The sequence below is a fragment of the Falco punctatus genome, assembly GCF_963210335.1.
Source record: "Falco punctatus genome assembly, chromosome: 1".
Classification (NCBI taxonomy): domain Eukaryota; kingdom Metazoa; phylum Chordata; class Aves; order Falconiformes; family Falconidae; genus Falco; species Falco punctatus.
Genome location: NC_137580.1, coordinates 111,479,247 through 111,495,297, shown reverse-complemented (window position 1 = coordinate 111,495,297; position 16,051 = coordinate 111,479,247). Strand labels below are relative to the sequence as shown.

The following is a 16,051-nucleotide window of genomic DNA, read 5'->3' as shown; positions in this document are numbered from 1 at the left end:
CCCCTGCAGCCCCCCCGCTACCAAACCCCTCCACACCATCAACTCAACCACGAATCTAAGAGGCACCTGTGCCACGCTCCCTAGGACAGGCCTCCACGCTGGCCGTTACCTTGTGCAGAAACGCCTTCCTGCTCCACAGCAACGCTCTGCTCCATAATTCATTGTAAATTATTCAGGCACAAGCAACGTCATTTGATCAGACCACCAAAGGAATAAGCTCACATTTTCCCTCTGTGATCTCTTTTCACCTACTCATATAATAAATTCCACCCATTTCCCAGGGAACTGATCCTTTATTTAGGAGAAGCTCAAACACAAACGCTTCCTGTGAAACACATCTCTGTTGAGCACAAAAGCCTTTTGTCTGAAAACTTGCAATTTCACAATGCTACAGCGGCAAGCAAAGACTAAGACTCTTAGCAACAAATGATGACAACCATGGGCACTTTTTAAAAAATTTTATTTGTCAAAGAAAAAAAAAGGCAATAGCCAATTGAAAACCTACTTAAATCTTTAACTCCAATTTTTGTCTTTAAATTTAGAGAAATGACTTATTTACTTTTTTTTTTTTTTTAAACAAACCCCCCTTTTTCCCCTTTAACGTTTACCATCTACTCGTGCTGAATCCTTCCAAGGAGATTGCTCCAGCGTACCTCTCCAGGTCCTCGCTTTGCTCCTTTTACCAAAAAACATGAAAAACTCCATCGTGCATCTTAAGGGCTCCAATCGTCAAAAATAGGAAAAAAATATCTTTGGAATAGCCAATTGAGTTGAATAAAAAAAATCCACACGAATGCGGTTTGGTTGGGGCAGGAATCCACTCCTATGTTCCTGGTAATTTGATCCCGCTCCATGAATCCTTGTAATTCAGCCTCCCTATCCTATCCACATTATGATTTGAATCCAATGATCCAGCTCCAAGGATTGGGATCCAGTGAGCCCTCTCCAATCCAAACCTTTATAACCAGCAAAACCAAAAAAGAGGAGGCAAAAAGTTAGATACTGTAATGAAAAAATAGGATTCTGGGGAATGATCAGTTATGTTTGCCATCAATTAATACAGATGTACATTAATAACTATCAATTCCCCAAAACAAACTTTTGAATGGTGATGCTCAGATAATTTTTAGAAATGTTAATTACTATTTGGAGGAAACATCGTAATATTTACAATATGTCAACTGAAAATGCCAACATACTCATTGCTCGTACGGTGGTGTGCTACAGGTTTTGTGGTTGCAAAAAATGTTTATGAAACTGGAAAAGCTTACTGCTAAAGCTATCCACCTACTGTGTGTCTGAACTATAGCTAGCACTCCCAGCTGGAAGGTAACAAAATTAACTAACCGGAGTTTTCAAACATATCGGTGAGTCAATTGTGAATTAGTCTGAGGGGGCAGGGTTGAGACTTTAAGAAATTATTCCCACCTAGGTTTTCTAATTTTGCTTTCATTCTGATACTTTAAAAAAATGAAATAGCAACGCTGTATCAGTCACACAGAGGACATGCAGATTTTAGCAGTATTGATATTATACTCTGATTTAAAGATACCCTTGATCTACTACAAGTGTACAAATACTACATAACATTAACACTTGTAACCAAATGCTGCGTGACAAGGTAAACCAATACTCCCACCCCGTCCCAGGTTATTCCTTTAAAAAAACTAGAATGGAATAGAGAATTACAAAAGCAAGTATTTAGCCACAACTGCCCCCCAAAAAAAAAGTTTTAAAGAAAAAGGGCAATTGTAGGTCTGCAGTAACTAGAACATGCCTGAAGTGACACGCAATTAACCTGTCTCTCAGTATAAGGTCAATACTGCCAAGTTCATCTGTGACAATAGCACTTGGAGTCATACCATTGCCTCCATTATTGATCTGATCCTCCTCAATCCTCCTTTTGACAATCCTAAAATGATTGACATGTGCTCCACAATCCTTTAATCCAAAGCATTCTTAATCCATCTCTTCAGATATGTCTACAGAAAGACACACGAAAAGGCAAGATAAAATATAAGATCCCCCAGAAGAGACAAGTTAGCCACAAACATCCCAACATCCCCAGCTCGTATAAACCATAGCTGAACACTGAGACATTTACACAGCAATACCACAGTTCGAAGAATGTTGGTATTTAACTAGAACTGAATCGAAACAATCCTGACTGACATCAATTAAAATACAATTTACCAAAGACATGAGGGGAATGTTGATGTTAAGGAGCAAATACTCACTAGGGATTTTACACAAGAATGCAATTCAACACTTCAGCCAATTTGAATAAACAGTTTGAATTAAAAAAAATGAAAGACTATACTAAGTAAAGGAAAACTGTGTACAACATGGGGTTCTACAAAAAGATCAGAGCTAGTGATCGTTTATGTACGAGATCGGGATCTGCTGTGGCGGGGAGAGTAGCGTGGAGATCCTCTGCTTCTTCTTGGGGAATAACTGCGGCTTCTGCTGTTGCTTCGACTACGGCTTCTGCTACGACTACGGCTGCGTGACCGAGATCTTCCATAGCTTGGACTTCTTGGGCCATCAACTTTAACACGGATGTAGGCAGTTTCTCCCTATTGAATAGACAGAACTTTCGATTGAAAAGTCTAGGCTTTAGGGCCATCTTTTTAGGCATGCTGACAGACTGAAGATACCGTTTACTACAGCACAGAAATAGACATCAAAGCTTTAAAGTCTATCTCCTGACAAACTGACCACAGACTTATTTAGCTGCTTTGCACATGAACAAAGAACGCCACACGTTCCTTACCTTCAAATCCTACTGTTAAGCCCCTTGTATCCAATTCTGGCCAAAGAAAGTAAGTATGAAACCTACCTCATGAGATCTAAATTTAGTGTTATCCAGTTTTCGCACAGCGTAGGTCATATCTTCCTTCCGTACAAACTCCACGACACCAGTGCCATCTCGGAAAACATCAGCATAACATACATCACCTGCTTCACGCATGTGATCCTTTAAATCCTGCCAACTTCCACTTGGAGGCAGCCCTATATAAAAAGCAAGACGTTTCTTTAAAACCGGATTACATTCTCACCTCCTGCAGTTACAGCGCCAGCTCGCAGTAAGGGAAAGCCAGCTATTTTGTAAGCCGAGGCGCTGCCCGGAGGAGCGGCTCGCACCGTGCGGACAGCGTTCCTCCCCGGCTACGCGAGGCGATGCTTTTTAAGAAACTTGGAGCTGCATCACCTCTGGCCGGGCAGCTTGCCTGCGGGACCCCGGGGGAAGCGCTTGAGCTAAGAGAGAGGAATGACTCACCCGAGACGATCACTCTGTACTCCGAGCGCCGGGACGGGGGGCCGTACCTGCCCCGGGGGGCTCCACCCCCGCCGCCGCCGCCGCCGCCCCTGCCGGTGCCCCGGCCGCTCCGAGGGAACTCCACGCGGAGGCGATACCCATCGTAATCGTAGCCGTCCCGCCCGTAGACGGCGTCCTCCGCGTCCCTGCGGGCCGGGACAGGGCGGTGAGCGCGGCCCCGCCTGCCCCCGCGCCGCCCCCCCGCCTTTGTTCCCGCTTCCCGCCGGCCCCACCCCGCGCCCCCCCCGGCCCCCCGCGCCACCGCCCCGGGGACGAGGGCCCGATGCGGCCCGGGCGGGCGGAGGCGGCTGCCCGCGCCTCACGCTCGGGGGTCGGGGGGGGGGGGGGGGGGGCGGGCAGGCCGCGGCGGGGCCCGATCCCCCTCCCTGGGGAGCGCCCGGGGGCGGGGGGGTGGGGGTGGTGTCTCACCTGGGGTCCTCGAACTCGACGAAGGCGAAGGGCGGGCCCCCGCGGCGGTTCTTGAGGTCGATGTCGCGGATGGCCCCGTACTTGTAGAAGACGTCCTCGATGTCCTTGGTGCGGATGTCGGGGGGCAGGTTCCCCACATAGATGCGGCAGTCGTTGTTGCCGGCTGGGCCGCGGATCACGCCCCCTCCGGACATGGCAAGGTCAGCAATGGCTGCGGCGGTGGAGGGCCGGAGCGCGGAGAGCGGGCGGGCAAGCGGGCGCGGGGCCGAGCCGGGCACACGGGAGCGCACACGCCGCCTCCCCCAACAACCGCTTCAAAATGGCGACGGCGGCTCCCCTCGCGGTCCTACTGCGCGCAGCGATTTCACCCCGGGACGCAGCACCGCCCTCGCTGGCGGCGAGCGAGACGGCGCCGCGTCTACGGCCGCGCCCTCACTCGTCCGCGCTGCGCATGCGCGGCCTCCAAGGAAAGTAGTCCCTCCTTCCTTGCTCCACTCGGCAGCTCCACCCGAGAAGTCCAACCCGTTCTGGTGGTGCAGCTGCTGAGCGCGAAGGTGCGGCGAGCCCAGCCCGACCTCGGAAAGCCGCCGCTGCCCGCCGCAAGGGAAGAACGCAATGCCCGGCCGCGGTTTTGACGGCGGCAGGCCGTATGGTGTCACATCCGGTGCGGAGGCCGCGCCAAGAAGGACCGGCCGGGGCCGGGGAGGGTGTGTCCCACAATGCACCGCGGGGGCGCTTGGCGCCAAGGCGCGGGGAGTGTCCCACAATGCCCCGCGCGGGGAGGGGCTGCAGCGCCGTGTGCAGCGGCAGAGTTGGGGCGGGCTGGGCAATGGTGCGGGGCTGGTGTTTTTCTCCCGCATGTGGGCCGAAGCGCTGCGGCCTCAGCTGGGCCGCGGTCCTGTCAATTTGGTGTGGGCCCAGGGGGGCGTGGGGAAAGAGCTCTGAGCTCCCCGAGGCGGGCGGAGGGTAGGACGGAGGTGAGCTGGGACAGGCTCGGCCGCGCTGAGGTAAAATGGCTGCCCTGAGGGCACAAGGAGCCGAGTCCAGGCCTGGGTCCGCTGCTCAGCCATGCGAGCATCCTGCTTGCATATCTTCTTCAGCAGAGCATTAAAGTTAAGGTTTAGGGCTGTCGGTCTTTTGTTTTTTCCCCAACACTGTGCTCTCCCATTTCCAGACACTATATTGTCATTCCTAGGGGCTCTTGCATCAGACTAATCTCACAGCCTGCTGTGGCAGGGCATTCAAATCTGTTTCACAGACTGAGCACGATAACTTTGGCCAGAGCAAACCGTAACAATGTACTTTACTTTGAGTCTATGTAGGTTAATACAAATGAAGGACAAAAAAGCACTTGGGGCTGAGGCAAAGTTGCATCTGGAGTGGATGCATTTATGAAAACATTGTCTCCTGTGGGCTATGTGCTCCCTCAGAAGTGTGTGCTAAGTGGTGCGTCTTCAGAGGTTTAATGTAGAGATCCATGAGAAACGTATGCAAAAATAGGGCAGAAAAGGATTTTCTGGGGAAGAAGCAAGGCGATAACGTACAACTATGTTTATGAGGTTGTAAGTCACTTTAAAACACCAGTGTCAGTCTAGTTTGTCACAAAAGCCCTGAAAGGTATGAAGGCAGTAAAGGCAGTGTGAGACAGACAGATCGCAGCAGCGTGCCCCAGCAGCTCCTCCCTGGCGTGTCCCACCTTGGGACCTGACCAAAGCTTGTTCCTCCGCTTGTGTGCACTGCTCCAAGATCAGGTCACAAATTGCTTTTGCAGTGAGAATTTTTGGTATCCACAAGATATAACAGATGTGGGAGGGATACTTCTAAAAATGTTTGAAATAATTGTACTTCTGCAATGTGGATGCCTCTCATTTATCGCTTAGTATCTTTCCTATCTGCACACGTGAGCCCACGTGGTGCCGGAAGGGTTGAGTCACTGTAACCACCATGATGGGGTTAAAGTAGTATCTGAGCTTGTAGAAAAACCCTTTAGGCTCCTAAGTTAATTAAGGGATTTTGAAAAATGTGTCATGCCTCTTTAGGAGAGTCTGTCATGCGTACTTCATTTTTCATGTATTAATTAAAAATGTATCTTCCTCTAGAAAAACAGCAATTCCTGATGACTTACGGTTAGAAAAATATTTTTTGTCTAACGTCATAATGTGCTTGACTGTTACAAATGCCTTTCATTTTTCTCTCGTATAGGTTAAAGTACAGCAATGTGCTCTGCTCTAGTGATTTCTAACATTGGTAATATCTATGCTAGATTGCTAGTGGTTTAAATAAAGACTGCTATTAATCACTGAAAGATGTTATGAGAAAGCCCATCTTCAGAAGTGGTGGTTTACAAAGTATAGATGACCAGCTATCTAGGGATTTTCTACATTGTTAAAAGAGTATTGTGGTTTCACAATTCTGTAGCAGAATACACACTGGCAAGACGGTGACTGCGGAGCTCCTGATGTTGGAGCACAGAGCTGCAGGACTTCAGTGAGAACTTTAGAATAAATAAATTTTTTGAAGCAGTGAGTTTAACAAGCTAATTCAATTCTTTGCCCACTCAGTAGAAATACTTGTTGCATATTTAAAAAAAGAACAATTTCCCTTCCTCACAAAAAAGCAAATCTCAAAGACCACGAATATGCTTCTTCCCAGGTTCAGGGAAGGTTCCATCCCTTGCCAAAAAAATGAATCTTTGTTTCCAAAAGCTTATTAAACTGCTGGAAGTTATTCTTAAAGGCATAACAAAAAAGTGGTAAGTCTGCCTATTTTGTGAAAACCCTACTGCATAATTTCTTTTGTGTGTTAATAATCCTCATAACTGCTTTAAATTATTGCTTTAATTACCTTAATGAAGTGTCTCTTTATAGAAATATTGAATGTTTTCTCCCTCATTACCTTTTTTAGCTCTGTGTTATCAGCAGAACCCTTAAAACAGTCGGGTAAGCTGCACAACATTCATTTTCTTTGTTGGAGTCACTTTTGGCTTTCTGGTAAAATGTGTGTGGAGAATCATTAAATAATTATGTGGAAAATAAATTACTGGGAAGGAAAAGGCAAATAATCTTGCTGAAAAAAAAAGAAGCCAACTACTGTAAAACAACAAGCTTTTGTTCTCAAAAGAAGAGTGATGAAAAACAGGGGTTTCCAACTGAGAATATTGATGGATAATGCAAATAGAACCGTGCCACCCAGTACACGAAGTGTCAAGGCAGGTGGGGATGTGCTGGGGAGCACTTTGTTACGGCCGCTCCTCACTCTGCTTTAGGCCTGCTCACGCACAGAAAGAAAACTAGCCGCTTTTTTTGGCCCTCCCTGGCATTTCCGCAGCCTTCACTCCCAGGCCTCTTCCCCGGGTTAAAATGCACTCCCACTCACTGCAAATACCCGTCCGGGTGCCCGGGGCGGGGGGGGGTGGGGGCTTTTTCTGCAAAGATACTGAAATGCTTTACAATGGGCTCACCACTCGCTTTTATTTGGGATGAAACAGAAGCACTGGGAGGTTTCCCAGGATGAGCTGGCAGGGCCGGGAGCAGCGCCGGGGCGCAGCCCACCTCTGAGCAGGGTGGCCGTGGCTGTGGTTCTGCGTGCTGGCTGCCATCGCCCTTGCTGCTCCTCTGGCTCTGTTCGCAGAACCTGTTTTTCCTAATCCAAAGTACGGAGGATCCAGCTGGGATTAGTTTTGACTAATCTTACTTTGTTGCAAAATAACAGTTCATCAAAGCTCAGATTGTTTAGAAGAAAAAGAATGGTTTTTAAAGCCACCTCTTAAGTTGTAACTGTTTCTTCGGAGAACTAAGCTTTGAATTGTCCAAACTTGCCGTTTCCCTCCCATAACAGCCCCGGATATGCTGCATGAGTGGTTTCATCTGGCATTTCACAGCAGCACAGAACCACACGGGTAGGGTCTTTGGAATATAAATTTGAAACATAAAGCTGGTCTTTTGGGGGCCTTCAGTTTTAAGTAGTGCCTCCATGTTACCAACGCTATTAATTTTCATGTAGAAAAAAGATGCAAAAATACAGCCTGCGATTTTTTTTGGAGAAACTCTGAGTGCATTGGTAAGACAAGGAAAGTGTGTGTAAGTTTGAAAGTATTTCCCACAAAGGTGGATGGTGGCAGAGCTCGTTCTGTTTGCATAGATTTATTTGCAAGCCAGAAGGTTTTCACGTGTGCTTGCTGTAGCATGTCTCGATGCAAACGAAAACCACAACACACTTAGGTGAATTTCTCAGGAAAGCCAGCCTGAAAGGGAACACACAGGCAGAGATTTAAAGAAAAGCCACGCGGAAGAGCAGGCTGCAGCGACTGGCCTTTTCCGTAGGTAACACCACCGGAATTCAAAGCATTCCTGGAAGGCATTGTGAAAATGCTCATTTTTAGAAATGAAGCATCGATCTTTTTTCTTCATTAGAGCAGCTACACCATTACAGCTGTTAAGCATGACGTGTTTGGCAGGGCTGTGCTCATGAGGCCCCAGAGCAGACAGCTGGGGTCTTCACGGGACCCCTACAGCCGCAGCTGCGCAGGACCACCAGCCACCTCCTCACCCTGGGCTGGTCTCCAGCAGCATGCCAGGCCGGCTGGAGGGGCGCAAGTAATCTAGTTAAATTGCATGTGGTTGTTTGTCTTGATAGTAGCTATTAAAGGTTAATTTAAAAAAAATTTAAAAATCAGGGGTTTTGATGTGATTTCTTCTGGCTTGTTTTTATGTTACTCTGATTTTCAGCGCCTGGTTTCACCTTTGATTTCCCACGTACCAGCACACTGCATCTGGGGGTGGGGAGGAGAAGAGGCAGCAATTAGTACAGACTGAGAAGTTTAAATGGCCCCCCCAACCTGTTTTAATTGATTTCATTCTCTGGGAAAACATTTATGTTCATACAGGACTCTGCGGGCTCCTCCTGCCCACTCTCCCTTGCTCCCTGTCTCCCGCTGTAGCTGAATATTGCAGCAGCCGGTTACATTGCTCTTCCCTCTCCCACCCTGGTGGGATGCTCCAAGGCCTGGCATGGATGAAGGAAAATCAATGGAACCTGTTAATGAAAACAAACCTGCTAAGGTTTATCCCTGCTAGGGAATAAATAAGCAAAAGGGAGCGTGTCCGTGTGGGTTGCTCATTTCAGAGAGATCCTCATGGTTAGGGGGAGACTGGCCAGTGAGGGTTTCCCTGCAACTGTTCCCTTGCTCCCTTTTCTTTTGCTATTTTTATTTCTCTCTGCATTCCCAGGAGTTGCCTTCTTTCCCCTCGATGCCTTCCCGCACCCAGGCGTGTGGCATATGGCTGGCTGAGCTGGCTGTGCAGGGATCCACCGAGGAGCCACTGTCTTAGCACAGGCTGGTGGCACGGCACCGGTGCTGGCAGCTCGCCGGCTCAGCACCTCCTTTCCCACCGCTTGTGCTTTTGACTCAGGGCAAGTGATGCCGTCCTGAAACAGGGAACTGAGACAGCCAGCGGTGACAAAGCCCCTGGGAGGTAGCGCTGAGCCAGCCAGCCCTTGGAGCAAGAGCCCTGTGCTGCAGGGCTTATTGAACGGGCAATATTTTGTATTTGTCCATAAGAACTCTCGATAGCTTCTCATCTGTGCATGGCATCTGTCACCTGCCCCGCCAGGAAATCACAGCGCCATGGCGCTGCCGTCAGCTGCCCTGCCACAGGCAGCGAGAGCTTGGATTTAGACATCCCAGGGGACATCTTCGTGGTAGCCGTGCCACCGAGCTGAACCTCAGGAGCATGGGTAGAGCTCAATCTTTTTGTTCTCCAAAAATAACCCCAATTTGCTAGGCCTCGGTGGTTTTTAAAAGGAGGTTTTCCATTAGCTTTCCATCAGGGAGCCGCTGGCAGCACTGCCGACGTCCCTGCTCCCTCCTCAGCTCGCGGCTTTCAGAGACGATGGACACAGCCCCTGTGGCATCAGTGTGGGTTTGCTGGGTTTTTTTAATACAAGGAAAGAGAACGAGTAAGAAACGCATTAACATTTGTTTCAAGCAGAATATTTTTAAATACAAATAAAGTTTTAGGAACTGTTTCGTTGACATCTGTAACTTTATGTAAACATTTGAGAAAGGTGAGGGATTGCGATAACCACTTGAATACAAGGAGCAACACAGACCAAGGCAGGAGTGACACCAAGCCATGTATTTTTACTATCTGAGCTCGATGAAAGGCAAACAAGCGAGGAAAAATAAACTAGACATTTACAAAAGGCCTGGGGTGGGATCAGGGGCCTCGTTCCCGAGCCATTTGCCAAGCCCAGCACCATGGCAAAAAGGTGCTGCAAAAAGGCTTGTTCCTGGTCCCACTGAAAATCCTGTTTCACAGCATTTTTTTATGCAGATGTTTGCCTTTTAGGAAACCTTGCTGCTCGTATCCCAATCATTCTTAAAGGTGAAAGGTGCAAAAGCAACTGCTTTCAAATGAGCAAGTTAAAATACGTCATCAGAAATTAGGAGTGGGAACACGCTGGCTATCCGCTGCTGGCAGTGGCTGTCCCTCACCGCTCTGTGGGGAAAAGCAAAACCCAGTCAATGTTCATTCCTTGTGTGGTACTGGGCTTACTGGTAGCACGATAGCCCACCTACAATGTGAAATACAAAGAAGGAACCTTCTTTTTTTCTTTTTCCTAATACGCCTTTTGGGTGCAGTTGCTTGAGGATAGTAAATAAGAATAGCAGATCATTCTAATTTAGAGGCAGCATGCAAGCATGAACATCAGATATTATTTTGATAGTTTCCCAGGAAGCATATTAACATTTTTATATGCTGAAATACCACACATGAGAAAGGAAGGATCAAAGGAGCAGCGAGCTTCACGGGATGAGGAGGTCTGGGAGAGCTGGGCTGGCGAGGGTGGGGAGCCGCAGCACCAGTAAAAGCCGCATTTCCTTCATGGGAACCAGTTAACCATAAACCCAACAGTTTGGATAATGTTGCGGCATATCAGAGGACGTTACTGCTTCCTTCCCTCGCCTTTCCATAACGGAGGTTTTCATTAGACGTGCACCACTTCGCGTTTAAGGAGACACGGTGGGTGTTCTGCAGCAGGAGCTGGATTTGCTGAGTTCAGCCTCTGCAGCGCTGCTGTGAACGGAGAAGGCAGCCTGTGGGGAGGTGGGACACGACGGGGCAGAGCCCTCCCAGAGCCAGGGGATAAAACACGCTGCGCTGAGCTCCTTGCTGCACCAGCCCTTGTTCCTGCTCCTCATGGCTGCCGACCTCCGAGCCCAGCACACGTTAGCCTTGCCTTCGGGAGGCCCCCGGGGCCACCACCACCGAGCCGTGTGTTCTCCACCGACGTGATGCCCCGCACGAGGCACCGGCTGCGGTCCCCAGGCACCACGCGGCGGCGGCGCGCAGCCAGGCTGTGCACACACATGCTGCTCAGGGTCCATCATGTCTCCACCGCGGCCGCGCGGCCGTGGCACGCTGCCTGGGCTGGCCCCTGCCGGGATTGTTTGCCGTTAGCAGCAGAGGCAGAAGGAGCAATAAACATGTGCTGCCGGGCCTAGGGACGTACATAAAGCAGTGCCTCTGCATACTTTTGTTTGCTCCGAGAGCATCAAAGATGTCGCTGAGTATTTTTTTTCCTCTAGGGCTTTTTTTTGTTGTTGATTATTCCCCTTTTTATTCCTACTACTACTACTGGGCAGAGAGCAGTTTTGCTCCCTAACCAATTGCTCGCCTCTTTGGAGTTAAACATGAGCTGAGCACTGTGATGGACCCCCTAAGCACTGGTGGGACTGGGCTGAACTGGAAATGAACGTTCCAGACACCTGCTTTGGTAGTTCACACTGACAGCTCAGGTTTGGGTGCTGCTCCAGCCATGGGGAGCCTGGGGACACTTGCCGGCTTCCTGGGGCTCCATGGCAAAGACAGACGTGTTTGGTGGTGGCTGACATAGGGACTCGTGTGGAGCCCGGCAGGGAGGCAGAGCTGTCTGAGGCCACCCAGGGCTGTTCCCAAGGACACACGCCTCTGTGCAGAGGTTTGGTCCCCTCCCATGGATATTTCCTTGCCGTGGGACCTAAGCAGCTGTTAGATTCCCCTAAAACAACCACCACCTTGGCAAACTTTGGCAATGTGTATTTTGTTTGCTAAAAACCTCTAGCCTTTGCTTGCCATGAAATGCATTCCTGACACCTCCCCGCTGTATTGCCATAGATAACTAGCACCACTCAGACAGGGGATGTGGCTGGACCCTGCCCAGAATTCCCACCCTGGGGGGTGCCAGGCAGGGGATGGGGTGCACTCACATGAGTTACACCCTGATAAATCAAGTCTGGGCATGTGTTGCTGCGTGCAGGAGAGGAATGGAGAGCACAGCAATGACTAGCCATGCACCCCCAGCCCCGCAGCCAGCACCAGACTGCGAGGGCGAGGCTGTCCTGCTGCAAGGGGCTTCCCTGGGGCACGGGCTGTGTGCTGGAAGCATACCACGACATTTTGTAAGTATTAAAATACCAAAACCTGGGGTTTCTTCCTGCCTCTGCAGGAAGCCCTGTGCTTTTTAGGTAGGTGCTGTGCCTGTTTGAGGATATCTCCCCAGTGTGGCTCTGTTGCGGTGAGCAATGGTTGGATGCTCGACTTTCCTATACAGGGTGCCTCTGTCAGGGGGAAGAGCCCCATCACTGACAGGAAAGCGGGATTATTCCCTGCATCCCAACAGAAGGGCCCCCTTGCACTCATACTGGAGGTGCAAGCAGGGTTTCAGCCAAGCCTTTATAAGTCAGTCCCTTGTGCCTAGAGAAGGAACTGCCACTTTCTGTGCTGTGAGGCTTGTGGCAGGAGATGAGCTGAGTCCAAAGGGTGGTGGGGTCAGAGCCGCCTCCAGTTAGCACAGCTTACTTTCCTGGCTGGTGCTGGGGGTGCCAGAGGGAGGTGGGTACAGACCCTGCTCTGCCCCGTCTCCGTTGCTGAGCCTTGGGGTTGCTGCAGGCAAGAAGCTGGGCTGTGAGCAGAGCTCTGCACCGGGACCTTTCCCTGCTCTATTTCCAAGGCAGATTAAGTGGTAGGCAGAGTAGCCCTAAGCATTCGTCTAATTAAAACAAAATCCCTCATGGCCGCTTATATACAGAGATATATTACAGACTTAAGGGATGTGTAAAATGTGTATTTATTGATTGGATCAACTGTTGCAGCTCCTTCCACAGGGTTCAGCGAGAGCATCAACAGATGACTGACCAGGCTGGCGAGGAGGGCTTGGCTAGTGCTTTCACCGGTGGGCTGGCACCTGTGTCACAGTGAGCCCGTGAATACCTGCCTGGTATATATATACATGTATACATTTATATACATAGCTACCTAGCTAGGCATCACCTCCTGCGCCCATCCTGGGAGCCCCTCGGTTCTGGTCCTGCTTTGCTGGGCTGGTGCTGGCTGTGCTGCGGGACTCCTTGCTCGGCACGGGGCTCCCACTGCTCCCCGTTTGATGGCTGTGGGGTTGCAGAGTTGCACCCATAGTGGGTTGTTTCCAGCTGCTTTGCTTCTGAGTCCACTCGTAATGGTCAGTTTTTTTAATTCAGGAAGGCAAGATCATTTCTGGTAAAGCTTCGATAGTGATTGAAGGACGTGATGTACTTTCCAGTGAGAAACATCCACTCGACAGCTTTTGCAGGCTGTGATTTTGTGCTTAGCAAGTTGCTCCACCTTGAAGAACAACCCCAAGAAATGTGAGTGTGTTGTGGAAATGTCTGCAGGCCTGGATTAAAGTGGCACTGGCAGATGATGCTGTAGCTTCCACAACATAAACATTACAGAAAAATAGTGTAAATATGGGGGATTCTATTTTTTTCCGCTCACTCAGGCCAGGAACTGCCGGAGCTTAAATAAATCATTGCAGAAGTGAGACTGACCTAGATCATTCTACACAGTGGAGACCTTGTCTCCTGCTTTTGGAGCTTCTTGTATTTGTGCTGTGCCACAACAGAGTGTAAGTTGTCTGCATGGCAGTAGCTGCTTCCTACGCCCTGGGGAGCTCGGGGGAAGGTGTGAGATCAGCTCGCGTGTGGCAGCAAGGCTGCTGGGGAGACAAAACCACCAGCTCATGCGTGCTGGGCAAACCAGCGGGTATTTTTGGTGCTGCACTGCCCCATGCTTGGCACTGGCAGGTTTCCCTGCCCTGTGTGGGACTGCGGCTCTGCTGGGCTCCGCTTGTCCCTGCATGAGCACCCAGTCAGGTCATGCATGAGTGCCTGATGAATTCATGCATATGTGTCTAATCAATGAATGCACAAGTGCCCAGTTAATTTACATTTGAGCACCCAACAAGTTCGCGCATGCGCACCCAATTAGTGCATGCATCAGCACCCAATTAGTTCATGCATGAGTGCCTGGGAGGTTCATGAGTGCCCAACCTGTGCATGCATGAGCAACCAAAAAGATTCTGCATGAGCACACAGTGAACCTGCACACAGATTTGTTGAGGCACAAGGGTAGCATTAGTCCACGCATGAATGCCCAGTTAGTGCATGCATGAATGCCTGATTACTGTACAGATAAGCCCCCAATTAGTGCATGCATGAGCACCCAAGTAGTTCACGCATGAGTGCCTAGTTATTTTGTATATGAATGCCCAATTAGTGTGTGCATGACTGCTCAATTATTTCATGCAGGAGCACCAAGTGATTTACATGAGGTTTCCCATTTCGTTCACCTATGAACACCCAGCGTGTTCCTGGAGCAGGGACACCCCTGGGGACTGCAGCCCATGGCTGACCCGCAGCAGGGAAGGAAGGACCGTGGCAGAGTGGAGGAAACGCAGAGGGCAGACAGAGCCATGGCTGCTGTGGATGTGCCATGGTGGTGCAGGAGGAAATCCCCCCATTGCAGCCAGCCCAAAGCAACCTGGCATGCCTTGGCACCCCGGAGCTCGTCTGAGGGCAGCGCTGTGCTCTGCTTGGCCACAAAACACCAGCCCTGGTGCATGCTGTGGCTCGTGGGAGGGTGGAGCAGATCATCACAACAGCCCTTCCAGCCTTAAAAATTTAGAAAGCCTTTGACATGCAGGCAGGGCCCCTTGCAGGTAAACCACATTGGGTTTAGGGCTTGTGCTGGAACACCAAGTCCAAATAAGAGGAAGGACAGAAAAGAAAAAATGCAGAAACTCAAGGGAAGAAGTAAAATTAACACTCGACCTTGACCTGGCCCTGTGAGCACACCAAATCTGTGTCCCAAAACCTCTGTCTCACAGTGGGACTGGGACCCCAGCACACTCCGCTGCATGGTCACACAGCATGTGGCTTTGATGTGACTTCTCCTTCGGTGTTTGTTGTCTCTAAACCCATCTTCCACCTCAGGAGAGATCAGATTAAAGGGAGTTCCCAGCTCTTGGTGCATCCAGCTGCTGTGGGAGCCTGTGCTGGGCTGCCGGGACCTGCGAGCGGTGGGCTGGGCAGCTCAGCCTGGCTGGGCTGTGTCGCCTCTTGTCCCTCAGCACGCACCAAGGCAGTTGTTATGTTCCTGTGCTAATATGACCCCGCCAAGATTCCAGAGAGATATTTTTATTTATGGATCCTACATGAACTGCACACCGCAAGTCACTTGCAAAAACTTGCAGAGCGCAGATGACCTGAATACATATTAATAAGGCTCACAAGTCATTTAGTGTTAGTTTTTTCTATCACGCTTGCGGGATGGCAAGGAACGCACTACCTCGTGGAAAGCAATGTTTAGACAAAGAGCCGTCTCCAGCTTGTCACATTTTTAAGCCCATTTGCTTTGGAGATAAGCCCAGGCTGCCCTGCCGTGGTGCCATGCTGCAGCTGCTTCTGCTCGGGGACAGACCTCAGGAGACAAGCAGCGATGGCTCTGTGCTCGCCCGCACCACGGAAGGGCCACTCTGGCTTTGGGGACAAGGCAATGCATGGCCAGAGGCCACGGTGGGGGGGTTCAGAGCCCCAGTGCGTGATGCTGATGGGATGTGTTTGACCTGGTCCTGGGTGGTTCTTCTGATGAAGGAGCATTTCTCCCTGGGCAGGACCACCTCAGCCCCCGGTGCCTGCTACCCCACTGCTGCCAGGGTAGCGATCCCTTTCCTGGCTGGGGGACATGGGGGACAGCCCCAGGGCTGGTATTTATGCACTCTGGTCTCGCTCCAGACTGGTCTCACTCCAGACTAAGCCTGTGCAAATCAGGCATGGGGACGAGGTGCTCAGAGTGCTCAGAACCTGGTTCCCATTCCCCGTGGGATGTGAGAGTAATCCATGGGGGACCGAAATGCTCCCAGACTGGATCTGTGCAGGGAAAAGGATGGCAGATAGTGAAAATGCTTTATCATCCCAAATTTGTGAACAATAAACTGGGGGAC

The 16,051-nt window shown here is 50.2% G+C and overlaps 1 protein-coding gene and 1 long non-coding RNA gene across 2 annotated transcripts; one reads left to right on the top strand and one right to left on the bottom strand.

Annotated features, from left to right (window-relative positions):
* Positions 1-443: 443 nt before the first annotated feature.
* On the bottom strand, positions 444-4,108 carry SRSF1 (serine and arginine rich splicing factor 1). Its single transcript, XM_080374245.1, has 4 exons — positions 3,749-4,108; positions 3,281-3,465; positions 2,840-3,012; positions 444-2,576 (listed from the first exon to the last, which is right to left on the bottom strand). Exons 1-4 carry the CDS (start codon positions 3,940-3,942, stop codon positions 2,382-2,384), a joined length of 747 nt encoding a protein of 248 aa, XP_080230371.1. The 5' UTR covers positions 3,943-4,108; the 3' UTR covers positions 444-2,381.
* A 478-nt stretch (positions 4,109-4,586) lies between these two features.
* Positions 4,587-9,782, top strand: LOC308058464. Its single transcript, XR_013925808.1, has 2 exons — positions 4,587-6,500; positions 6,653-9,782. It is a non-coding gene; the product is annotated as an uncharacterized lncRNA (long non-coding RNA).
* Positions 9,783-16,051: the final 6,269 nt, after the last annotated feature.

What these genes read in the sequence shown, in the direction of transcription:
- SRSF1 (XM_080374245.1), bottom strand. Translation starts at nt 3,942, where the DNA reads ATGTCCGGAGGGGGCGTGATCCGCGGCCCAGCCGGCAACAACGACTGC. An exon ending in GTCGAGTTCGAGGACCCCAG is followed by an intron (nt 3,466 to 3,748) that starts GTGAGACACCAC and finishes CCCGGCCCGCAG; the next exon opens with GGACGCGGAGGACGCCGTCT. An exon ending in CTAAATTTAGATCTCATGAG is followed by an intron (nt 2,577 to 2,839) that starts GTAGGTTTCATA and finishes TCTATTCAATAG; the next exon opens with GGAGAAACTGCCTACATCCG.